The sequence below is a fragment of the Pseudophryne corroboree genome (genome assembly GCF_028390025.1).
Source record: "Pseudophryne corroboree isolate aPseCor3 chromosome 3 unlocalized genomic scaffold, aPseCor3.hap2 SUPER_3_unloc_9, whole genome shotgun sequence".
Lineage (NCBI taxonomy): Eukaryota > Metazoa > Chordata > Amphibia > Anura > Myobatrachidae > Pseudophryne > Pseudophryne corroboree.
Genome location: NW_026967585.1, coordinates 2,929,524 through 2,956,883, shown reverse-complemented (window position 1 = coordinate 2,956,883; position 27,360 = coordinate 2,929,524). Strand labels below are relative to the sequence as shown.

Below are 27,360 nucleotides of genomic sequence, written 5' to 3'. Positions count from 1 at the left end.
GTGTCTGCGTCTCACGTCTCGACTACGGAACTCCTTAGCCATTTGGCTCTGAATGTGCGTTCCATACATATTCCGGAACTTTTATTAGAGTCAGTTTTGTCTTATATTCATAATAACATATCATATATATGTGTGATCGCATCAACTTAAAGATTCTTATTTCTTCCATAGAAAGTTCATCATATTAATTCTTACTAACCATACGGAGACAGTTGGATATAAACATAAATATAAAAACTTATACATAGAGAGAATATATATATATACATATCTTATACCGTAGTGTACTTAAAAAATAAAAAAAATAAAAAAATAATACATAAAAAAATACTACATAAAAAAGACCAGTATTGCCTGGTTCTTTATTTATTTATATACCGTCGCCACTCAGATATCTCCTACCCAAAGGGGAGACAGATCACATTTTATTATTTAATTAATTCATTCTTATAGTTTTATTATTAGTTATATATTCCTTATATACAACTTTTAGGTCTAACATAGACTCATTTTTAATTAATTTATTCTTCACAATCATTATTTTTCTATATTGTTTATTTATTTATTTATTCTTTATAAGGGGAGATTATTCTATATCCACATCATATGTCCCGTGTTCCATAACCGTATTTCGGAATACACGCATAGCTCTCTCTGCATATTATACATAGAGAGCTATATATAGAAATTCCCACGAGACATAGGAGAACAGGATACAGAGAAGAACATGGATAAAATAACAGAGGAAAGAGTATTATTTTTGATATTATATAGTTGTTGTTGTTATTATTATCAAAAAATACAGAGGAAAAAAGAAGAAAAAACAAAAAACAAAGAGAAATAGAGGAAGGGGAAAGGGGGAACAGAAATCCAGCGCCAGCATATATCTACTTATTCACTCTTATCAGAATTCATAGAAAAACAGGAATATATATGTATGTACATAATTGATCGGAATAAAGTATATATATATACCTAGGCGTGTGTATAGAAATACCAAGTATCAATATGTAGTACATACTATCACATTTGGACAATTTTAGATGTTATATCTAGGGCCATTTATCACATCATACCAATGTCGAAATATATACTGTTCCATTATTAATTTTCCAAGCAGAGGTGATGTTTTTAGAGTAGAATACAGGATCTATATATTGTTCAACTCCACTGTGTCATTTAGACCACATGGTATTAGAGTTCCCAAAACATAGATCCAATATGCCTCTCTTTTGCATAGTAGATTAAATTTATCCCCTCCACGTCTTGTTGGTCCTATTTGTTCTATTGCTTTGACTGATACGTTGTTCATACTTTGCCTTTGACAGCGTGATATGTGGAGTGAAAGGGGATGTGCACTATGTCCCTTTAAAATGTTTCTCCTATGTTCGGAGAATCTTACATGGAGAGCTCTAGTCGTGCGCCCCACATATTGCTTTCCACATCCACATGTGATTAAATAAATCACATATGTGGAATTGCAATTAATAAATTTCCCTATCTGATAAGTCTCCTTTGTAGTGAATGAGCTAAATTCTGTACTTTTTCTGAGGGTGGCCGAGCATGTAGTACATGAGTTCCTACCACATTTATGGAAGCCGACTGGTTTAGACCGCAACCAAGTCCCTATCACAGGGAGGGATTTTTCAGAGCTTGTAAAATGGCTACGTACTAACTTAGATTTCAGATTTTCTGATCTTCTAAAAGTAACCTGTCCAAGTGAGGCTACCTGATCTTTTAGTATCTCATCCATGGACAGCAAGGCGGTATTTTTCTTGATGATCTTTTTTATTTCTTTTGCATGGCTATTATATTGAGTGGTAAAAGTTATTGCTCTATTTCTACCTTCTTTTTGAATTCTATCCATTTTCTCTACTTTATCTACATCTACAAGTAATGTCTCTCTATCTATTTTTTCTACCTCCATTTGGGCTTTTTGTAACACCTCCGGGGGATAGGCTATCCCCCGGAGGTGTTACAAAAAGCCCAAATGGAGGTAGAAAAAATAGATAGAGAGACATTACTTGTAGATGTAGATAAAGTAGAGAAAATGGATAGAATTCAAAAAGAAGGTAGAAATAGAGCAATAACTTTTACCCATGCAAAAGAAATAAAAAAGATCATCTTGGTTGCCGTCTAAACCAGTCGGCTTCCATAAATGTGGTAGGAACTCATGTACTACATGCTCGGCCACCCTCAGAAAAAGTACAGAATTTAGCTCATTCACTACGAAGGAGACTTATCAGATAGGGAAATTTATTAATTGCAATTCCACATATGTGATTTATTTAATCACATGTGGATGTGGAAAGCAATATGTGGGGCGCACGACTAGAGCTCTCCATGTAAGATTCTCCGAACATAGGAGAAACATTTTAAAGGGACATAGTGCACATCCCCTTTCACTCCACATATCACGCTGTCAAAGGCAAAGTATGAACAACGTATCAGTCAAAGCAATAGAACAAATAGGACCAACAAGACGTGGAGGGGATAAATTTAATCTACTATGCAAAAGAGAGGCATATTGGATCTATGTTTTGGGAACTCTAATACCATGTGGTCTAAATGACACAGTGGAGTTGAACAATATATAGATCCTGTATTCTACTCTAAAAACATCACCTCTGCTTGGAAAATTAATAATGGAACAGTATATATTTCGACATTGGTATGATGTGATAAATGGCCCTAGATATAACATCTAAAATTGTCCAAATGTGATAGTATGTACTACATATTGATACTTGGTATTTCTATACACACGCCTAGGTATATATATATATACTTTATTCCGATCAATTATGTACATACATATATATTCCTGTTTTTCTATGAATTCTGATAAGAGTGAATAAGTAGATATATGCTGGCGCTGGATTTCTGTTCCCCCTTTCCCCTTCCTCTATTTCTCTTTGTTTTTTGTTTTTTCTTCTTTTTTCCTCTGTATTTTTTGATAATAATAACAACAACTATATAATATCAAAAATAATACTCTTTCCTCTGTTATTTTATCCATGTTCTTCTCTGTATCCTGTTCTCCTATGTCTCGTGGGAATTTCTATATATAGCTCTCTATGTATAATATGCAGAGAGAGCTATGCGTGTATTCCGAAATACGGTTATGGAACACGGGACATATGATGTGGATATAGAATAATCTCCCCTTATAAAGAATAAATAAATAAATAAACAATATCGAAAAATAATGATTGTGAAGAATAAATTAATTAAAAATGAGTCTATGTTAGACCTAAAAGTTGTATATAAGGAATATATAACTAATAATAAAACTATAAGAATGAATTAATTAAATAATAAAATGTGATCTGTCTCCCCTTTGGGTAGGAGATATCTGAGTGGCGACGGTATATAAATAAATAAAGAACCAGGCAATACTGGTCTTTTTTATGTAGTATTTTTTTATGTATTATTTTTTTATTTTTTTTATTTTTTAAGTACACTACGGTATAAGATATGTATATATATATATTCTCTCTATGTATAAGTTTTTATATTTATGTTTATATCCAACTGTCTCCGTATGGTTAGTAAGAATTAATATGATGAACTTTCTATGGAAGAAATAAGAATCTTTAAGTTGATGCGATCACACATATATATGATATGTTATTATGAATATAAGACAAAACTGACTCTAATAAAAGTTCCGGAATATGTATGGAACGCACATTCAGAGCCAAATGGCTAAGGAGTTCCGTAGTCGAGACGTGAGACGCAGACACGTGATCAAAAGAGGTCACGTGAACGTGACAATACACATACGTATGCGCTCCACTCGAAAACGAGGCTTGAGATGGAGACGCTGCGTACGGCGATAGGCGGGAGAATAGCCGCTATTTAAACACAGACACGGAGACATAGAGATATACTGCTCTGAGGAAGCCGCTGAATGTAACAAAGGCGGAGAAACGCGTAAGAGACTTCATATTACCCCTCCGGTACCGGTCGGAATTTTCAAGAAAACCTGCAGGTATTCTCCAAACATTTGGACACTCCAGATATGGCACCATTGATGGGATAAAAAAAGCACCAGGAGCCGGGAGGAACCAATGTATGGGATCAGAATCTGAAACAGGTTTACTACTAAACTTATTTGTGGATCACTGCCATTTGCTTTCAAGCTATAAAACAGCATGCTGTACTAACTATTCAAATTAGCATTACTAATAATTGTTGCAACTAACTAACACCAGTGACATTAATTATCGCATGGATAAAAATCTCTGACTAATACAAGTTAAAGATTCTGATTAATCAGCTGACTGTGGAAGATCGCTTTACTAACCATACGTATGTAGAGATGTATCTATAGTTGTGTTCAATGTTTGGCAGGATCAGCCGACATACTAGGATGGGATTTTGTTATTAACTGCTGTGAAATTTTAGTGTATTAATAAAAGACACGTAATTTTTTAATAAGCGCTGTGATCTGTGTATGTTTCAGGTGTGACTATGGGCCTAAAATTAGGGCCCATAAAGGTCCAGATTTCGGCCCTATCCATTTTCTTTCAAAAGGAACTGGCTTCACTGCCTGAGGTTCAGACACTGATTTTGTTAAAGGAGTGCTACATATTCAGCCCCCTTTTGTGCCACCAGTGGCACCTTGGGATCTTAACGTTGTGTTGGATTTTCTGAAATCCCACTGGTTTGAGCCACTGAAGACAGTGGAGCTCAAATATCTCACTTGGAAAGTGGTCATGTTGTTGGCCTTGGCTTCGGCTAGGCGTGTGTCAGAATTGGCGGCTTTATCATGTAAAAGCCCCTATCTGATTTTCCATGTAGACAGGGCAGAACTGCGGACCCGTCCGCAATTTCTGCCAAAGGTGGTGTCATCTTTTCATCTGCACCAACCTATTGTGGTGCCTGCAGCTACTCGGGACTTGTAGGACTCCAAGTTACCGGACGTAGTCCGGCCTTTGAAGATTTATGTTTCTAGAACGGCTGGAGTCAGAAAGACTGACTCGCTGTTTATACTGTATGCACCCAACAAGCTGGGTGCACTTGCTTCAAAACAAACTATTGCTCGCTGGATCTGTAACACGATTCAGCAGGCTCATTCTGTGGCAGGATTGCCGCATCCAAGATCAGTAAAAGCCCATTCCACAAGGAAGGTGGGCTCTTCTTGGGCGGCTGCCCGAGGGGTCTCGGCGTTACAACTTTGCCGAGCAGCTACTTGGTCGGGTTCAAACACTTTTGCTAAGTTCTACAAGTTTGATACCCTGGCTAAGGAGGACCTTGAATTTGCTCATTCGTTGCTTCAGAGTCATCCGCACTCTCCCGCCCGTTTGGGAGCTTTGATATAATCCCCATGGTCCTAACGGAGTCCCCAGCATCCACTAGGACGTTAGAGAAAATAATTTACTCACCGGTAATTCTATTTCTCGTAGTCCGTAGTGGATGCTGGGCGCCCGTCCCAAGTGCGGACTTTCTGCAATACGTGTATATAGTTATTGCGTAATAAAGGTTTTTTTGTTATGGGCCATCCGTTGAGTGAGGCTCAGTTTATGTTCATACTGTTAACTGGGTAAGTTTATCACAGGTTATATGGTATGATTGGTGTGGCTGGTATGAGTCTTACCCTGGGTTCCAAATCTTTTCCTTGTAATGTCAGCTCTTCCGGGCACAGTTTCCTTAACTAAGGTCTGGAGGAGGGGCATAGAGGGAGGAGCCAGTGCACACCAGATATAGTACCTAATCTTTCTTTAAGAGTGCCCAGTCTCCTGCGGTGCCCGTCTATTCCCCATGGTCCTTACGGAGTCCCCAGCATCCACTACAGACTACGAGAAATAGAATTACCGGTGAGTAAATTCTTATTTATACTCCTGCTCTCCCCCTCACATCATGTCACTGTGTGTTAACAGCCCAGAGATATGAGCAGTCTCCTCCCCACACTCTCTGGTGTATCTCATACATCAGGAGCCATCAGCCCCTATTATACTCATGCTCTCCCCCTCACATCATGTCACTGTGTGATACCAGCCCAGAGATCTGACCAGTCTCCTCCCCACTCTCTGGTGTATATCATACATCAGGAGCCATCAGCCCCTATTATACTCCTGCTCTCCCCTTCACATCATGTCACTGTGTGTTACCAGCCCAGAGATCTGACCAGTGTCCTCCCCACACTCTCTGGTGTATCTCATACATCAGCAGCCATCAGCCCCTATTATACGCCTGTCTCCCCTCACATTATGTCATTGTGTGCTACCAGCCCAGAGATCTGACCAGTCTACTCCCCACACTCTCTGGTGTTTCTCATACATCAGGAGCCATCAGCCCCTATTATACTCCTGCTCTCCCCCTCACATCATGTCACTGTGTCACAAGCCCAGAGATCTGACCAGTCTCCTCCCCACACTATCTGGTGTATCTCATACATCATGAGCCATCAGCCCCTATTATACTCCTGCTCTCCCCCTCACATCATGTCACTGTGTGTTACCAGCCCAGAGATCTGACCAGTCTCCTCCCCACACTCTCTGGTGTATCTCATACATCAGGAGCCATCAGCCCCTATTATACTCCTGCTCTCCCTCTCACATCATGTCACTGTGTGTTACCAGCCCAGATATCTGACCAGTCTCCTCCCCACACTCTCTGGTGTGTCTCATACATCAGGAGGCATCAGCCCCTATTATACTCCTGCTCTCCTCCTCACATCATGTCACTGTGTGTTACCAGCCCATAGATCTGACCAGTCTCCTCCCCACACTCTCTGGTGTATCTCATACATCAGGAGCCATCAGCCCCTATTATACTTGTGTTTCCCCTCACATCATGTCACTGTGTGTTACCAGCCCAGAGATCTGACCAGTCTACTCCCCACACTCTCTGGTGTATCTCATACATCAGGAGCCATCAGCCCCTATTATACTCCTGCTCTCCCCCCTCACATCATGTCACTGTGTGCTATCAGCACAGATATCTGACCAGTCTCCTCCCCACACTCTCTGGTGTATCTCATTCATCAGGAGCCATCAGCCCCTATTATACTCCTGCTCTCCCCCCTCACATCATGTCACTGTGTGCTATCAGCACAGATATCTGACCAGTCTCCTCCCCACACTCTCTGGTGTATCTCATACATCAGGAGCCATCAGCCTCTATTCTACTCCTGCTCTCCACCTCACATCATGTCACTGTGTGTTACCAGCCCAGAGATCTGACCAGACTCCTCCCCACACTCTGGTGTATCTCATACATCAGGAGCCATCAGCCCCTATTATATTCCTGCTCTCCCCTCACATCATGTCACTGTGTGTTACCAGCCCAGAGATCTGACCAGTCTCCTCCCCACACTCTGGTGTATCTCATACATCAGGAGCCATCAGCCCCTATTATACTCCTGCTCTCCCCCTCACATCATGTCACTGTGTGTTACCAGCCCAGAAATCTGACCAGTCTCCTCCCCACACACTCTGGTGTATCTCATACATCAGGAGCCATCAGCCCCTATTATACTCCTGCTCTCCCCTCACATCATGTCACTGTGTGTTACCAGCCCAGAAATCTGACCAGTCTCCTCCCCACACACTCTGGTGTATCTCATACATCAGGAGCCATCAGCCCCTATTATACTCCTGCTCTCCCCTCACATCATGTCACTGTGTGTTACCAGCCCAGAAATCTGACCAGTCTCCTCCCCACACACTCTGGTGTATCTCATACATCAGGAGCCATCAGCCCCTATTATACTCCTGCTCTCCCCTCACATCATGTCACTGTGTGTTACCAGCCCAGAAATCTGACCAGTCTCCTCCCCACACACTCTGGTGTATCTCATACATCAGGAGCCATCAGCCCCTATTATACTCCTGCTCTCCCCTCACATCATGTCACTGTGTGTTACCAGCCCAGAGATCTGACCAGTCTCCTCCCCACACTCTCTGGTGTATCTCATACATCAGGAGCCATCAGCCCCTATTATACTCCTGCTCTCCCCCTCACATCATGTCACTGTGTGTTACCAGCCCAGAGATCTGACCAGTCTCCTCCCCACACTCTCTGGTGTTTCTCATACATCAGGAGCTATCAGCCCCTATTATACTCCTGCTCTCCCCCTCACATCATGTCACTGTGTTACCAGCCCAGAGATCTGACCAGTCTCCTCCCCACACACTCTGGTGTATCTCATACATCAGGAGCCATCAGCCCCTATTATACTCCTGCTCTCCCCCTCACATCATGTCACTGTGTGTTACCAGCCCAGAGATCTGACCAGTCTCCTCCCCACACTCTCTGGTGTATCTCATACATCAGGAGCTATCAGCCCCTATTATACTCCTGCTCTCCCCCTCACATCATGTCACTGTGTTACCAGCCCAGAGATCTAACCAGTCTCCTCCCCACACACTCTGGTGTATCTCATACATCAGGAGCCATCAGCCCCTATTATACTCCTGCTCTCCCCCTCACATCATGTCACTGTGTGTCACCAGCAGCCATACTGTGTGCTAGCAGTACATCTGTCTATAGTATAACATGCCAGGTATTCAATGAGAGTGTCTCTATTAGCACATGCCGGTCTATATATAAACCACTCCTTTTTCTCTAACATCCATAAGGGATACTGGGGACTTTGTACGATGGGGTATAGATGGTGTCCAAAGGAGCCGGTGCACTTTACATTTCTTCCACTGGGTGTGCTGGCTCCTCCCTTCTATGCCCCCTCCTTCATCCAGTTTAGTAAAATGTGCCCTTAGGAGAGGATGCCGCTCTGGAGCTCCAGAAGATTTTTCTTCAGTTTATTTTAAACATTGTTGTTGTCGGTATGCTTTTTGGGCAACAGTATAACAGTATACCTGCACAAAGGGAGTTGGGGGGGATGGTCACCGGTCTCTTCTGGCGTCAGAGCCGCTTCCCCGCTGCAGGACCACAGTCCTGAGAGGTTGTTGGTACCGCAGGGCATTGCGCCTTACCAAACGCAATTGCAGCACGCCGCACTCCCCTAACAATGCCGGGAGGTGAGAAGAGTGGAGAGTACAAACCGGGGGACCCGCAAGGGTGCGATCGCAGGGGCGGCATACGGACGCTCTACGGAGGGATCCGCTATAACCCCCTGTGTACACTGGCAGCGGTGGTGGAAACAGGCATTTATGTTACTTTTTACACCTGTTGGAGACATTGCCAGTAAAAATATCTGTAGAGCTTCAGCGCCATTACAGGGGGCGGAGCTTCCTCAGAGCGGGACCATTGGCGTTTTGGCTCTTTCCTCTGCTTACAGCTGCAGCAGCAAGGACACACAGCTCCTCCAGACACTCAGGATACACAGGAAACTGGTACAGGGGTGTAAATAAGGGGAGAGCCGCTATTATACACACTATAGTGTCCTGAAAAGGACAAGACTCCGGTGTTATACCGTGATACAGACATCCTGCAGTGATCCTGCTAATGATGAAAAGACACAACAACTGCAGCAGGCTGTAGCAGACCTAGCTGCAAGGGCAGATGATAAACAGCCCCTTCTCCCTAGTTCAGGGCCACATAAGTGTGGGCTGCCTGATTTACTCTCAGAATCTGAGGCTTTCAGTACACACTGAGGTGTGATCGCGCTGCGGGGCGAGCTGATAGTCACATTACCCAGGACACTGGCAGATACAGCCTTACAGGGTTCTTAGCCATCGTGTAAGCATAAAAAGTACCTCAGGTCAGTATAAAATGCGGGAAGACCGTGCGCCATTAAGGGGGCGGGGCCTTCACTATGAGCGGATCCAGCAGCTCACCAGCGCCATTTTCTCTCTACAGCTCACACAGAAAACGCTGGCAGGGAAGCGCTGCCCCTCCACATCAACTCCAGACTACCTCAGCGGTACCAGGGGGTTATAGAGGGGGGGGCAGCAGTAGTTATATCCTTACTAATACCCTACTAAGGGTATTTAGTCTGCACCTGGCTAAGTTATTTGTTAGCTACAGGGGCTCTATGTGGCTGGTGTCCTCATTCCTCTGTGTCTCTCTAAAGGGCTCTGTGTGGAATTGTGCTTACTGCATATTCTCGTGTGTGTGTGTGTGTGTGTGTGTGTGTGTGTGTGTGTGTGTGTGTGTGTGTGTGTGTGTGTGTGTGTGTGTGTGTGTGTGTGTGTCTACCTCACATCACAATGTCCAAGGAGAATGTTTTTCCTCCCCAGGGGGATCCCTACAGTGTACTCAGGACAGTGCACATTCTCAGGCTACTGGGTCTGAACCGCCTTGGTTGGACTCCATAAGGGGGAAGATTACTAATTTCTCTGACGTCCTAGTGGATGCTGGGAACTCCGAAAGGACCATGGGGAATAGCGGGCTCCGAAGGAGGCTGGGCACTCTAGAAAGATTTATGACTACCTGGTGTGCACTGGCTCCTCCCACTATGACCCTCCTCCAAGCCTCAGTTAGGACACTGTGCCCGGACGAGCGTACATAATAAGGAAGGATTTTGAATCCCGGGTAAGACTCATACCAGCCACACCAATCACACCGTACAACCTGTGATCTGAACCCAGTTAACAGCATGATAACAGAGGAGCCTCTAGAAAAGATGGCTCTCAACAATAATACTACTAATTACTAATATTTCTCTAACGTCCTAAGTGGATGCTGGGACTCCGTAAGGACCATGGGGAATAGCGGCTCCGCAGGAGACAGGGCACAAAATAAAAGCTTAAGTATCAGGTGGTGTGCACTGGCTCCTCCCCCTATGACCTTCCTCCAAGCCAGTTAGATTTTTGTGCCCGGCCGAGAAGGGTGCAATCTAGGTGGCTCTCCTGAGCTGCTTAGAATAAAAGTTTATTTAGGTTTTTTTATTTTCAGTGAGTCCTGCTGGCAACAGGCTCACTGCACCGTGGGACTAAGGGGAGAAGAAGCGAACTCACCTGAGTGCAGAGTGGATTGGGCTTCTTAGGCTACTGGACATTAGCTCCAGAGGGACGATCACAGGTACAGCCTGGATAGGTCACCGGAGCCGCGCCGCCGTCCCCCTTACAGAGCCAGAAGAGACGAAGAGGTCCGGTGAAATCGGCGGCAGAAGACGTTCCTGTCTTCAGACTAAGGTAGCGCACAGCACCGCAGCTGTGCGCCATTGCTCTCAGCACACTTCACACTCCGGTCACTGAGGGTGCAGGGCGCTGGGGGGGGAGCGCCCTGAGACGCAATATAACAGAAAAATACCTTAGGTGGCTAAAGGAATACATCACATATAGCTCCTGGGCTATATGGATGTATTTTATCCCCTGCCATTTTACACATAAAAAGCGGGAGATAAGGACGTCGTGAAGGGGCGGAGCCTATCTCCTCAGCACACTGGCGCCATTTTCCCTCACAGCTCCGCTGGAAGGACGGCTCCCTGACTCTCCCCTGCAGTCCTGCTTCTGAACAGGGTAAAAAAGAGAAGGGGGGGCATTTTGGCAGCAGATAACAAATAAAACAGCAGCTATAAGGGTTTAACACTTATATAAGGTTATCCCTGTATATATATAGCGCTGGGTGTGTGCTGGCAGACTCTCCCTCTGTCTCTCCAAAGGGCTAAGTGGGGTCCTGTCCTCTATCAGAGCATTCCCGGTGTGTGTGCTGTGTGTCGGTACGCGTGTGTCGACATGTATGAGGAGGAAAATGAGGTGGAGGCGGAGCAGTTGCCTGTGTTAGTGATGTCACCCCCTAGGGAGTCGACACCTGACTGGATGATTGTGTTTAAGCAATTAAGTGATAATGTCAGCAATTTCCAAAAAACTGTTGACGACATGAGAAAGCCGGCAAATCAATTAGTGCCTGTTCAGGCGTCTCAGACACCGTTAGGGGCCTTAAAACGGCCGTTACCTCAGTGGGTTGACACAGACCCTGACACAGATACTGAGTCTAGTGTCGACGGTGACGAGACAAACGTAATGTCCAGTAGGGCCACACGTTACATGATCACGGCAATGAAAGAGGCATTGAACCTTTCTGACACTACAAGTACCACAAAGACGGGTATTATGTGGGGTGTGAAAAAACTGCCAATAGTTTTTCCTGAGTCAGATGAAATAAATGAGGTGTGTGATAAAGCGTGGGTTTCCCCCGATAAAAAACAGCTAATTTCTAATAAATTATTAGCACTATACCCTTTCCCGCCAGAGGTTAGGGCGCGGTGGGAAACACCCCCTAGGGTAGATAAGGCGCTCACACGTTTATCTAAACAAGTAGCGTTGCCGTCCCCTGATACGGCCACCCTCAAAGAACCAGCTGATAGGAGGCTGGAAAATATCCTAAAAAGTATATACACACATACTGGTGTTATACTGCGACCAGCAATCGCATCAGCCTGGATGTGCAGTGCTGGAGTCGCATGGACGGATTCCCTGACGGAGAATATTGATACCCTGGATAGGGACAATATTTTGTTAACTATAGAGCATTTAAAGGATGCTTTGCTATATATGCGTGATGCGCAGAGGGATATTTGTACCCTGGCATCAAGAGTAAGCGCAATGTCTATCTCTGCCAGAAGTGCATTATGGACGCGACAGTGGTCAGGGGATGCAGATTCCAAACGGCACATGGAAGTATTGCCGTATAAGGGGGAGGAGTTATTTGGGGCTGGTCTATCGGACCTGGTGGCCACGGCAACGGCTGGAAAATCCACCTTTTTACCCCAGGTTACTTCACATCAGCAGAAAAAGACACAGTCTTTTCAAACTCAGTCCTTTCGTTCCCATAAGTACAAGCGAGCAAAAGGCCACTCTTTTCTGCCCAAGGGCAGAGGAAGAGGAAAAAGACTGCACCATGCAGCCGCTTCCCAGGAGCAGAAGCCCTCCCCTGCTTCTGCCAAGTCTTCAGCATGACGCTGGGGCTTTACAAGCAGACTCAGACATGGTGGGGGCCCGTCTCAAGAATTTCAACGCGCAGTGGGCTCACTCGCAAGTGGATCCCTGGATTCTACAGGTAGTATCGCAGGGGTACAAACTGGAATTCGAGGCGTTTCCTCCTCATCGGTTCCTGAAGTCTGCTTTACCAAAGTCTCCCTCCGACAGGGAGGCAGTTCTGGAAGCCATTCACAAGCTGTATTCCCAGCAGGTGATAATCAAGGTACCCCTCTTACAACAGGGAAAGGGGTATTATTCCACGCTGTTTGTGGTACCGAAGCCGGACGGCTCGGTGAGACCAATTTTAAATCTAAAATCTTTGAACACTTACATAAAAAGGTTCAAATTCAATATGGAGTCATTCAGAGCAGTGATAGCGAACCTGGAAGAAGGGGACTATATGGTGTCTCTGGACATCAAGGATGCTTATCTCCACGTCCCAATATACCCTTCTCACCAAGGGTACCTCAGGTTTGTAGTACAAAACTGTCATTATCAGTTTCAGATACTGCCGTTTGGGTTGTCCACGGCGCCTCGGGTCTTTACCAAGGTAATGGCCGAAATGATGATTCTTCAACGAAGAAAAGGCATCTTAATTATCCCTTACTTGGACGATCTCCTGATAAGGGCAAAAACCAGGGAACAGTTAGAAGTCGGAGTGGCACTATCTCAGGTAGTACTACGACAGCACGGGTGGATTCTAAATATTCCAAAATCGCAACTGATTCCAACGACACGTCTACTGTTCCTAGGAATGATTCTGGACACAGTCCAGAAGAAGGTGTTTCTCCCGGAGGAGAAGGCCAGGGAGTTATCCGAGCTAGTCAGGAACCTCCTAAAAAACCAGGACAGGTCTCGGTACATCAGTGCACGAGGGTCCTGGGAAAAATGGTGGCTTCTTACGAAGCGATTCCATTCGGAAGATTCCATGCAAGAACGTTTCAATGGGATCTACTGGACAAATGGTCCGGATCGCATCTTCAGATGCATCAGCGGATAACCCTGTCGACAAGGACAAGGGTGTCTCTCCTGTGGTGGCTGCAGAGTGCTCATCTACTAGAGGGGCGCAGATTTGGCATTCAGGATTGGATCCTGGTAACCACGGATGCCAGCCTGAGAGGCTGGGGAGCAGTCACACAGGGAAGGAATTTCCAGGGCTTGTGGTCAAGCATGGAAACGTCTCTTCATATAAACATTCTGGAACTAAGGGCCATTTACAATGCCTTAAGTCAAGCAAAACCTCTGCTTCAGGGTCAGGCGGTGTTGATCCAATCGGACAACATCACGTCAGTCGCCCACGTAAACAGACAGGGCGGCACGAGAAGCAGGAGGGCAATGGCAGAAGCTGCAAGGATTCTTCGCTGGGCGGAAAATCATGTGATAGCACTGTCAGCAGTGTTCATTCCGGGAGTGGACAACTGGGAAGCAGACTTCCTCAGCAGACACGACTTTCACCCGGGAGAGTGGGGACTTCACCCGGAATTCTTCCAACTGATTGTAAACCGTTGGGAAAAACCAAAGGTAGACATGATGGCGTCATGTCTAAACAAAAAACTGGACAAATATTGCGCCAGGTCAAGGGACCCTCAGGCAATAGCAGTGGACGCTCTGGTAACGCCGTGGGTGTACCAGTCCGTGTATGTGTTCCCTCCTCTGCCTCTCATACCAAAAGTATTGAGAATCATAAGAAGGAGAGGAGTAAGAACTATACTCGTGGTTCCGGATTGGCCAAGAAGGAATTGGTACCCGGAACTTCAAGAGATGCTCACGGACAAACCGTGGCCTCTACCTCTAAGAAAGGACCTGCTACTGCAGGGGCCTTGTCTGTTCCAAGACTTACCGCGGCTGCGTTTGACGGCATGGCGGTTGAACGCCGGATCCTAAAGGAAAAGGGCATTCCAGAAGAAGTCATCCCTACCCTGGTCAAAGCCAGGAAGGAAGTAACCGCAAAACATTATCACCGTATTTGGCGAAAATATGTTGCGTGGTGTGAGGCCAAGAAGGCCCCTACAGAGGAATTTCAACTGGGTCGTTTCCTGCATTTCCTGCAAACAGGACTGTCTATGGGCCTAAAATTAGGTTCCATTAAGGTTCAAATTTCGGCCTTGTCGATTTTCTTCCAGAAAGAACTGGCTTCAGTACCTGAAGTTCAGACATTTGTGAAAGGGGTGCTGCACATACAGCCTCCTTTTGTGCCTCCAGTGGCACCTTGGGATCTCAATGTTGTGTTGAGATTTCTAAAATCACATTGGTTTGAACCACTTTCCACGATAGACTTAAAATATCTCACGTGGAAGGTGTCGATGCTGTTAGCCTTGGCTTCAGCCAGGCGTGTGTCAGAATTGGCGGCTTTATCATGTAAAAGCCCTTACTTAATTTTTCATTCTGACAGGGCGGAATTGAGGACTCGTCCTCAATTTTTACCTAAGGTGGTTTCTGCATTTCACATGAACCAACCTATTGTGGTACCTGCGGCTACTAGGGACTTAGAGGACTCCAAGTTGCTTGACGTTGTCAGGGCCTTGAAAATATATGTTTCCAGGACGGCTGGAGTCAGAAAATCTGACTCGCTGTTTATCCTGTATGCACCCAACAAGCTGGGTGCTCCTGCTTTAAAGCAGACGATTGCTCGTTGGATTTGTAGTACAATTCAGCTTGCACATTCCGTGGCAGGATTGCCACAGCCAAAATCAGTAAAAGCCCATTCCACAAGGAAAGTGGGCTCATCTTGGGCGGCTGCCCGAGGGGTCTCGGCTTTACAACTTTGCCGAGCAGCTACTTGGTCAGGGGCAAACACGTTTGCTAAATTCTACAAATTTGATACCCTGGCTGAGGAGGACCTGGAGTTCTCTCATTCGGTGCTGCAGAGTCATCCGCAATCTCCCGCCCGTTTGGGAGCTTTGGTATAATCCCCATGGTCCTTACGGAGTCCCAGCATCCACTTAGGACGTTAGAGAAAATAAGATTTTACTTACCGATAAATCTATTTCTCATAGTCCGTAGTGGATGCTGGGCGCCCATCCCAAGTGCGGATTGTCTGCAATACTTGTACATAGTTATTGTTACAAAAATCGGGTTTTTATTGTTGGGAGCCATCTTTGCAGAGGCTCCTCTGTTATCATACTGTTAACTGGGTTCAGATCACAAGTTGTACGGTGTGATTGGTGTGGCTGGTATGAGTCTTACCCGGGATTCAAAATCCTTCCTTATTGTGTACGCTCGTCCGGGCACAGTATCCTGAGGCTTGGAGGAGGGTAATTGGGGGAGGAGCCAGTGCACACCAGCTAGTCCTAAAGCTTTTACTTTTTGTGCCCTGTCTCCTGCGGAGCCGCTATTCCCCATGGTCCTTACGGAGTCCCAGCATCCACTACGGACTACGAGAAATAGAATTATCGGTAAGTAAATTCTTATTTTCCTGCACGCTCCGAATACCTGACTTGGAGGCACTTTTGCCTCAGGTGGGAGCACTGGCTCTTCCGCTACTGCTGGGGGCAGAACAGGCTGCGCACAGTCACCGGAGCCCGGCAGTGATATTGGAAAGTGCGGTGATGATCAAGCACTCTTGCTCCGTTGCCCTTTCTCCGAATTCCACTAGCCGATCTGCTAAGGTATCCGTGTCGCCCCACCTGGGACGTTGGACCTCCGGCCCTGCTAGGTATGAAACATGGCTGCTGCTAATAGAGAGGGTGGGGCTTGTGGGTCTCACCGGTTCTGTACAAAGGTCCACTGGTAGACTGCCCTCTTCAATGCCAACACCCTTAGCACTCTCTACCTCCGCCCGGCTGGACTCCTCCAAGCTCACGACTGCCGCCCTCATGACACTTCTCGACGCGTTGAAAGAGATATCCACACCCTTCTCCTGATACACTGAAGACCGCCATCTTGTGCGTTCTCCTGCACTGCAGTTACTCCTCTCCAAACTCGGCTTCTCCAATCAGGTGACCAAAAAGCCACCTAGGATTATCCCACCGCTATGCCAGCAATTTCTGTGACTGGATGGTTCTGTACCGCCGCTCTATGGGAGTTTATGTTAGCTTAGAAGTGCGATCGAAAGGATCGCATCGCGGCTACAATATTTTTTGTGCAGCTTCAGGGTAGCTTCAGACACTACTCCTAGCTTGCGATCACTTCAGACTGTTCAGTTCCTGTTTTGATGTCACAAACACGCCCTGCGTTCGGCCAGCTACACCTGCATTTTTCCTGGCACGCCTGCGTTTTTTTGAACACTCCCTGAAAACGGTCAGTTGACACCCAGTAATGCCCTCTTCCTGTCAATCACTCTGCGGCCAGCAGTGCGACTGAAAAGTGTCGCTATACCTTGTGTGAAACTACATCAATCGGTGTTAAAGAACGCCGTGCGTGCGCATTGCACCGCATACACATGACCAGAAGTGCCGATTTTTTTGCATGATCGCTGCGCAGCGAACGAAAGCTGCTTGCGAACAACTCGGAATGACCCACATTGTTGCTTAATATATATATATATATATATATATATATATATACACACACACATACACACACACAGTGTACGCAAATACGCGCTATATCGCGTATTTTACCCAGATCAGAGGACGGGGACTCACTTTTCAAAAACGTGTGGGTCCCCGAGGACGCGCTCCGCTGCAGCCAATTCCTGGCTCTCAATTGACTGCACTTCCTGCCTGTAAAAGAGGAGGTGGAGCCTTACCACTACCAGTCCTCTGGTGGTGCCTCCCCCTCCTGGTCACATGCAGCCGCGGATTCACACAGGGGCCGGACAGAAAGTGAAGACGGCTCCACGGCTGCTCTACGCTGTGCTGTGGGCGGGAGGTGAGCGCCGGAGACAGCGTAAGTGCTGTGGGGTAGGGTAAGTAGCCTAGGAGCGGGTGGCTGAACTTGGGTGGTGGCTTTCCTTGCATGCCTTGTGTGTCTTCTGGGAGAGTCATGAGCTTGTAACCCGACCTTAGTGGTTGTTTCAGGCGTCCACTACAGTAAGTTTCCCTGATATTCCCAGCGCCATTCACAACTAGACCAAGCTAAGGATCTATGAGAATGTAACATGAATCTATTGTGCAGGCACTGCTGCTACCTGTGGTGCACCCGCTACTTCTGGGATCATCCTGTCAAGCTGCCTAAAACGTCTGCTTCCGTCAAAAGTATTTATACAAGTGATCTGAGCCAGGGCTTCATCATATAAGCCTAGAAATGAGAAACCACACCGGCATCCCAATCGCAGCACTGCCGACGCCTAAACCTCCCACTCACAGCCTAACCCTAACCTCCCCCCAGCACTGCCGACACCTAACCCCCCCACACACAGCCTAACCCTAACCTCCCCCCAGCAGTGCCTAAACCTAACCCCCTTACCCACAGCCTAAACCTAACCTCCCCCCAGCAGTGCCTAAACCTAACCCCCCTACCCACAGCCTAACCATAACCTCCCCCCAGCAGTGCCTAAACCTAACCCCCTTACCCACAGCCTAACCCTAACCTCCCCCCAGCAGTGCCTAAACCTAACCCCCTTACCCAAAGCCTAACCCTAACCTCCTCCCAGCAGTGCCCCCTTACCCACAGCCTAAACCTAACCTCCCCCCAGCAGTGCCTAAACCTAACCCCCTTACCCACAGCCTAACCCTAACCTCCCCCCAGCAGTGCCTAAACCTAACCCCCTTACCCACAGCCTAACCCTAACCTCCCCCCAGCAGTGCCTAAACCTAACCCCCTTACCCAAAGCCTAACCCTAACCTCCACCCAGCAGTGCCTAAACCTAACCCCCCTACCCACAGCCTAACCCTAACCTTCCCCCAGCAGTGCCTAAACCTAACCCCCTTACCCACAGCCTAACCCTAACCTCCTCCCAGCAGTGCCCCCTTACCCACAGCCTAAACCTAACCTCCCCCCAGCAGTGCCTAAACCTAACCCCCTTACCCACAGCCTAACCCTAACCTCCCCCCAGCAGTGCCTAAACCTAACCCCCTTACCCACAGCCTAACCCTAACCTCCCCCCAGCAGTGCCTAAACCTAACCCCCTTACCCACAGCCTAACCCTAACCTCCCCCCAGCAGTGCCTAAACCTAACCCCCCTTACCCACAGCCTAACCCTAACCTCCCCCCAGCACTGCCTAAACCTAACCCCCCTTACCCACAGCCTAACCCTAACCTCCCCCCAGCAGTGCCTAACCCTAACCCCCCTTACCCACAGCCTAACCCTAACCTCCCCCCAGCAGTGCCTAAACCTACCCCCCCCTTACCCACAGCCTAAACCTAACCTCCCCCCAGCAGTGCCTAAACCTAACCCATTACACACAGCCTAACCCTAACCTCCCCCCAGCAGTGCCTAAACCTAACCCCACTTACTCACAGCCTAACCCTAACCTCCCCCCAGCAGTGCCTAAACCTAACCCCTCTTACCCACAGCCTAACCCTAACCTCCCCCCAGCAGTGCCTAAACCTACCCCCTTACCCACAGCCTAACCCTAACCTCCCCCCAGCAGTGCCTAAACCTAACCCCTTACCCACAGCCTAACCCTAACCTCCCCCCAGCAGTGCCTAAACCTAACCTCCCTTACCCACAGCCTAACCCTAACCTTCCCCCAGCAGTGCCTAAACCTAACCCCTTACCCACAGCCTAACCCTAACCTCCCCCCAGCAGTGCCTAAACCTAACCTCCCTTACCCACAGCCTAACCCTAACCTTCCCCCAGCAGTGCCTAAACCTACCCCCTTACCCACAGCCTAACCCTAACCTTCCCCCAGCAGTGCCTAAACCTAACCCCCCTTACCCACAGCCTAAATCTAACCTCCCCCCAGCAGTGCCTAAACCTAACCCTTTACCCACAGCCTAAACCTAAACTCCCCCAGCAGTGCCTTAACCTAAGCCCCCCTTACCCACAGCCTAACACTAACCTCCCCCCAAGAGTACCTAAACCTAACCCCCCTTACCCACAGCCTAACCGAACCTCTCCCCAGCAGTGCCTAAACCTAACCCCCCCTTACCCACAGCCTAACCCTAACCTCCCCCCAAGAGTACCTAAACCTAACCCCCCTTACCCACAGCCTAACCGAACCTCTCCCCAGCAGTGCCTAAACCTAACCCCCCCTTACCCACAGCCTAACCCTAACCTCCCCCCAAGAGTACCTAAACCTAACCCCCCTTACCCACAGCCTAACCCTAACCTCCCCCCAGCAGTGCCTAAACCTAACCCCCCTTACCCACAGCCTAACCCTAACCTCCATTAGAACACTAAAGTGATGGTTGCTGGAAATGGGCCTCTATACAAGTCTGTAGATATTCCATTAAAAACCATACGTCTGCAGCTAGTACAGTCATTTACCACATCAACAATGTATAGAGTGTATTTCTGATTAATTTAATGTTATCTTCATTGAAAAAAACAGTGCTTTGCCTTAAAAAAAAAAAAAGGACATTTCTAAGTGACCCCAAACTTTTGAACGGTAGTATATGATCCGGGGTATCTGAAGATGTGAACCGGACCATTAACTCAGGAGATCCAATTAAAATGTTCTGGCATGGAACCTTCCATACTGGATCGCCTCGTATGAGGCTTAGATCTTTACCAACAATCTTATGCAAAGATGGATGGAGATCCGATTCGGTCGTAGAACCGCTCGGACCACATCCTGGAGCGTCCTTGCCTTGACCTCTAGGAGGAACACTTTCTGAGCCACTGCATTGAGAAACATTCCCAGTAATAGGAGCTGCTGAGTAGGCTCCAGGTGGGATCCACCCATGTTGTGACAGAAGCTGAATAGTGCGGCCTATATTGCGCAACAGAAGCTCCCTGGATCTAGCCTTTATCAAGAGATCGTCTAGGTAAGGGACAATACTGATCCCCTAGACTCGGAGCTAGAACATTATCTCTGCCATCACCTTTGTGAAGACCCTCAGAGCTGTGGACAGACCGAAGGGTAGTGCCTGGAACTGGTAGTGATCGTTCAGCAGGGCAAACCGTAGGTAAGCCTAGTGAGGCGGCCAAATCGGGATATGGAGATAAGCGTCCTCTATATCCATGAACTCCTGTTCTTCCAAACCCGCAAGCACTGCTCACAAGGATTCCATCTTGAACTTGAAAACCTTTAGGGTTCAAGGATTTTAGATTCAAAATGGGCTTTACCGAACCATCTGGTTTTGGTACCACAAACAGGTTGGAGTAGTAACCCTTTCCCTGTTGTTGTAGTGGCACTGGAACAATGACTTGGGACTGGGCCTACTTTAGTATGGCCTGTTGTAGCGTAACTCATGTATCCTCCAAAACTGGTAAGCTTGATTTGAAAAATCGTTGGGGAGGAGAACTGTTTAACTCCAGCTTGTAGTCCTGAGAAATGGGATCACTTTATCCAGACATCCTGGCAGGAGCTTTCCCAGATGCGGCTGAAGTAATGCAATCGAGCTCCCACCTCGAGATCCCATCAGGATGGGGGGTCACCATCATGCTGAGGCCCTAGTGGAAACTGAACTGGTGCTTTGTTCCCAAAAACCTGCGGCAGCTGTTTTTTTTGTCTTGCCTCCAGTGCCTCTCGCCGCGTTTCAGGTGCATCTGGCTCTTGATCTGAACCTGGCAGTCCGAAAGGACTGGGTAGACAGCCCTGGGTAGGAACGCCTAGCCGGCAGGGCCCCAGAAAGGAGAAACGTGGATTTCCCCGCAGTAACCTTTGAAATTCATGTATCCAACTCAACCCTAAATGGCCACTCCCCTGAAAAAGGAAGAGACTCCACACTGCGCTTGGAATCTGCGTCCGCTATCCACTGACGCAGCCACAAAGCTCTGCGCGTAGACACTGCCATGGCAGTAGTCCTAGCGTTAATAGCACCTATCTCCTTGAGAGAGTCACACAAGACGCGTGCACTGTCCTGATTGTGCTTTATGAGAGTCGCTGTAGTTACCAGGGAAATATCTCCTGCAAGGACCTCTTGAATTTGACCCGCCCATGTGTGAATGGCATGTGTCATCCAGCAACCCTCTTTCACAGGTCTTTGTGATGCACCAGCTATAGGTTCTGGTGTCGACTCCCTAGGGGGTGACATCACTATTACAGGCAATTGCTCCGCCTCCACACCATTTTCCTCCTCATACATGTCGACACAAACGTACCGACACACAGCACACACACAGGGAATGCTCTGATAGAGGACAGGACCCCACTAGCCCTTTGGGGAGACAGAGGGAGAGTTTGCCAGCACACACCAGAGTGCTATAATATGTATAGGGACAACCTTATATAAGTGTTTCTCCCTTATAGCTGCTATGTAGTTTATATATGCCAAATTAGTGCCCCCCCTCTCTTTTTTACCCTGTTTCTGTAGTGCAGGACTGCAGGGGAGAGTCAGGGAGACGTCCTTCCAGCGGAGCTGTGAGGGAAAATGGCGCTTGTGTGCTGAGGAGATAGGCTCCGCCCCCTTCTCGGCGGCCTTTTCTCCCGCTTTTTAAGGAAAAACTGGCAGGAGTTAAATACATCCATATAGCCCAGGAGCTATATGTGATGTATTTTTAGCCAAAAAAAGTGTTTATATTGCGTCTCAGGGCGCCCCCCCCCCAGCGCCCTGCACCCTCAGTGACCGGAGTGTGAAGTGTGCTGAGAGCAATGGCGCACAGCTACAGTGCTGTGCGCTACCTTTACTGAAGACAGGACGTCTTCTGCCGCCGATTTCTGGACCTCTTCTGTTCTGTAAGGGGGCCGGCGGCGCGGCTCCGGGACCCATCCATGGCTGGGCCTGTGATCGATCCCTCTGGAGCTAATGTCCAGTAGCCTAAGAAGCCCAATCCACTCTGCACGCAGGTGAGTACGCTTCTTCTCCCCTTAGTCCCTCGATGCAGTGAGCCTGTTGCCAGCAGGACTCACTGAAAATAAAAAACCTAATTTTAAACTTTTACTCTAAGCAGCTCAGGAGAGCCACCTAGATTGCACCCTTCTCGTTCGGGCACAAAAATCTAACTGAGGCTTGGAGGAGGGTCATAGGGGGAGGAGCCAGTGCACACCAGCTAGTCCTAAAGCTTTTACTTTTTGTGCCCTGTCTCCTGCGGAGCCGCTATTCCCCATGGTCCTTACGGAGTCCCAGCATCCACTTAGGACGTCAGAGAAAGACTGGGCACACTTAGCTCCAGAATACAGCCCGTGGCTTCAGCTGCGTCACTAGGCTGCAGCAGTGAACGGTGCCCGGAGTGAGCGGCTTTAGGGCAGGAGAAGTGGGGGACTTAATAGATTGGGTCTTGGTTCCAGTGGTGGCTGACAGCTATCAGGTAGGGTAGATAAGAAGCCACGTAGTAATGAAAGCTCCAGAAAGCATGTCTGGATGGACTCAGGCCCCTCTTATTTATTATTTTATATACTAACAGGGGTGACAGGTGTGGTACATCCCTGCAAAGGCAGATCCAATCTCTTTCTCATCAGACTCTGCTGTCTTCCCTGCACTCTCACTCAGATGTTCACTGCTGCCAGTAGCAGACGTATGAGAAGCAGAAGTATGGTGGCAGCTGTATAGATCCTGATATGTAGTTCTCTATATCGTACTTACCGTACACACATCATCCTTATTACTAGTGAGAGAATAGAGGTAAGACACTGATGATGGGGGGTGTAACAGTGGAGTATAACCTAGCAGATGATGATGATTGCAGGGTATTATATGGTGTATTGCATGTAAAATACCTTGTTCCACACACCTACTCTGCTGTAGCAATATACCTTATATAAGGGTGAGTAACACATGTACAGGCTTACCAGCGTATGAGCACACACATAAAGGAATGCTACCTTACCAATGCTTCCAGGAGTAACGTTAGGAGACATTTCTCTGATCCATCAGCTCATATGACTGATGTTATTATTCATCTAGAATCTCCAATTCATATGATATGTTCCCCATCCATTGTTTTACATTGGTGCTGACATAGGACTTGGCGAGTGACTACATCTCCATTTATACTTCATGGTTAGTTACCAGTACAAGAGAGAGATATATCTAAGTCTTATTATAATATTACATTTGTTATTGTGTATTTCCATAATGTATTTTATTTCCAGCAGGTGGACACACGAGCAGGAATATCTCAGAAGGACATCTAATGTTATCCCCGGATTGTGAAATAAAAGATAGCGACAGACAGGATTCTCCAGGAGATAACCCCATTACCCCAATTATACATCCAGCTCTATCAGCTGATCCCCCTGATCCTGGGAAATGTTCTCCTGATCACTCTGATATTGGAGCATCTGTTACAGCTCTGACAGTAGATACAGTGTTTCCGTGTTCTATAGATGCCAAATGTTTTACACAGAACACAAAGCCTATTACCCATCAGCCAGCTAAGGCAGGTGAGAAGCCATTTCCATGTTCTGAGTGTGGAAAATGTTTTACATACAAATCAGCTCTTGTTACACATCAGAGAAGACACACAGGTGAGAAGCCATTTTCTTGCTCTGCATGCGGGAAATGTTTTACCCGGAACTCACAACTTGTTACACATCAGCAAAGTCACACAGGTGAGAATCCATTTCCATGTTCTGAGTGCGGGAACTGTTTTACATACAAATCACTTCTAATACATAAGAGAATACATACAAGTGAGAAACCATATTCCAGTTCTGAGTGTGGGAATTGTTTTACATACAAATCATCTCTTGGTGCACATAAGAGAAGTCACACAGGTACATCACCATTTCCATGTTCTGAGTGTGGGAAACATTTTGCACAGAAATCACAACTTGCTAGACATCAGAGAAGTCACACAGGTGAGAGGCCATTTCCATGTTCTGACTGTGGAAAATGTTTTATCTGGAAATCACAACTTGTTAGACATCAGCTAAGTCACACAGTTGAGAGGCCATTTTCTTGCTCTGAGTGTGGGAAATGTTTTACACAGAAATCATATCTTGTTATACATCACAGAAGTCACACAGGTGAGAAGCCATTTCCATGTTCTGAGTGTGGGAAATGTTTTGCAGACAAAATAGAGCTTGTTAGACATCAGAGATGTCACACAGGTGAGAAGCCATTTTCTTGCTCTGAGTGTGAGAAATGTTTTTCACGGAAATCGCAACTTGTTAGACATCAGCTAAGTCACACAGGTGAGGGGCCATTTCCATGTTCTGAGTGTGGGAAATGTTTTGACCGGAAATCAGATCTTGTTAAACATCAGAGAAGTCACACAGGTGAGAAGCCATTTTCTTGCTCTGAGTGTGGAAAATGTTTTACACAGAAATCACATCTTGTTATACATCACAGAAGTCACACAGGTGAGAAGCCATGTCCATGTTCTGAGTGTGGGAAATGTTTTGCAGACAAACCAGATCTTGTTAGACATCAGAGAAGTCACACAGGTGAGAAGCAATTTTCTTGCTCTGAGTGTGGGAAATGTTTTGCCCGGAAATCACAACTTGTTAGACATCAGCTAAGTCATACAGGTGAGAAACCATTTCCATGTTCTGAGTGTGGGAAATGTTTTGCACACAAATCAGATCTTGTTATACATCACAGAAGTCACACAGGTGAGAAGCCATTTCCATGTTCTGAGTGTGGGAAATGTTTTAGACAGAAATCACATCTTGTTACACTCCAGAGAAGTCACATAGGTGAGAAGCCATTTTAATCTTCTGGAGTATACTTATCATTGCCATGCATTGTTCTTCAAGGTTCTTATCCTATGTCCTGTGCTTTTTGCAATATACATGCTACCACTGGGTGAAATAATCAGATGTCATGCCCTCATCTACCACTGCTATACAGATGATCTGTCTTTTGTTCTGGGTACTGAGAACCCAGTACTAATCCTAAATGTCTCGCTGAGCTCCAGGTGTGGGTCATGCCAGTTGGCTGTGACTCAATCCTGGTGAAACATGTCCTTATGATAGAAGCTCACCAACAAAGGGCAGGGCTACAGCTCAACTTTGTTACCAACCAGACTTACGCTTGGGGGTTCAGGTTTACAAAATGCTGATCATGTGCAGAATCTTAGTGTCCTGGATGGTGGAGTGACACTTAAGACATCAGTATCAGCCACAATCAGATCCTCATCTGAGGAACATAGCCAGACTCCAGCACTTAATTCCCTCAGATCTACCTACAGTCATACATGCACTTGTATCATCACACATAGACTACTGCAATGTCCTCTACCTGGATCTCCCAGCAATAGAATTGCACCGCTTGTAGCTTGTAAAGAATGCAGCAGCCAGGCTGTTACCTAACCAGCCCGTTCCTGCCACATAACACCCATTCTCTGCTCCCTTCACCGGCTCCCTGTAAGATGGTGACTCTGGGCCTAATTCAGGTTGGACTACAGTGTGTGATCCAAACGGAATTATTGAGAAAAAGTTGCGGACGCATGCGCAGCGCCCGTCCTGCGTATGCACCTTCATTCTCTACAGGGGGCTGTAGGAAATGTGATTGCTTCTTGTTAATCAGGCAGAGGCTGTCACGGGGTGGGGGGTAAAGCTCCATTTCCAGTGAGAAGATGGAGCGTTACAAGTGCGGTGTTGCGAGAAAGGGAGGCGGACAAATGGGCGTGTTCACTGTGGCTGCATGACATCACACGCAGCCATCGCAATCTAGAAGAACGCGGTGGGGATCCTGCGGGTGCAGCTAAGCTGGCAGGATGCTTCACTAGTTTCTAAGATGTAGCAGAAATTGTGGAGCGATCGCAATTTCTGCTTCATCAAGGGGGGAGGCGCCGGTCAGCATACTGGGCTACCTCGCCCTGCGATGGGCAGCCCCCAGCACGCTAGAAAAAGGATTGCTAATTAGCAGCATCTGCTATCCTTACTGACTTACTGTAGGCCCCTGTTACATAATCTTACTGACTCTCCCAGCCCTACATGACCAGGGTCCATGTCCCAGAAGCAGCTTCTGCCTCCTTACTGACTTACTGTAGGCCCCTATTACATAATCTTACTGACTCTCCCAGCCCTACATGACCAGGGTCCATGTACCAGAAGCATCTTCTGCCTCCTTACTGACTTACTGTAGGCCCCTATTACATAATCTTACTGACTCTCCCAGCCCTACATGACCAGGGTCCATGTACCAGAAGCAGCTTCTGCCTCCTTACTGACTTACTGTAGGCACCTATTACATAATCTTACTGACTCTCCCAGCCCTACATGACCAGGGCCCATGTACCAGAAGCAGCTTCTGCCTCCTTACTGACTTACTGTAGGCCCCTATTACATAATCTTACTGACTCTCCCAGCCCTACATGACCAGGATCCATGTACCAGAAGCAGCTTCTGCCTCCTTACTGACTTACTGTAGGCCCTATTACATAATCTTACTGACTCTCCCAGCCCTACATGACCAGGGTCCATGTACCAGAAGCAGCTTCTGCCTCCTTACTGACTTACTGTAGGCCCCTATTACAGAATCTTACTGACTCTCCCAGGCCTACATGACCAGGGTCCATGTACCAGAAGCAGCTTCTGCCTCCTTACTGACTTACTGTAGGCCCCTATTACACAATCTTACTGACTCTCCCAGCCCTACATGACCAGGGTCCATGTACCAGAAGTAGCTTCTGCCTCCTTACTGACTT

The 27,360-nt window shown here is 47.1% G+C and overlaps 1 protein-coding gene across 2 annotated transcripts in view; it reads left to right on the top strand.

The window, feature by feature from the left end:
- LOC134984890 (oocyte zinc finger protein XlCOF22-like) overlaps window positions 1-26,957 on the top strand; it is a 59,777-nt gene extending 32,820 nt beyond the window's left edge. The window contains exon 6 of one of the 2 annotated variants that reach the window (XM_063950366.1): window positions 23,861-26,957. In XM_063950366.1, the coding sequence (XP_063806436.1) occupies window positions 23,861-25,422 (1,562 nt within the window). In that variant the 3' untranslated portion in view covers window positions 25,423-26,957. Of the gene's footprint in view, window positions 1-23,857 lie in introns of both variants that reach the window. The other variant, XM_063950365.1, reaches the window with a different exon arrangement.
- Window positions 26,958-27,360: the final 403 nt, after the last annotated feature.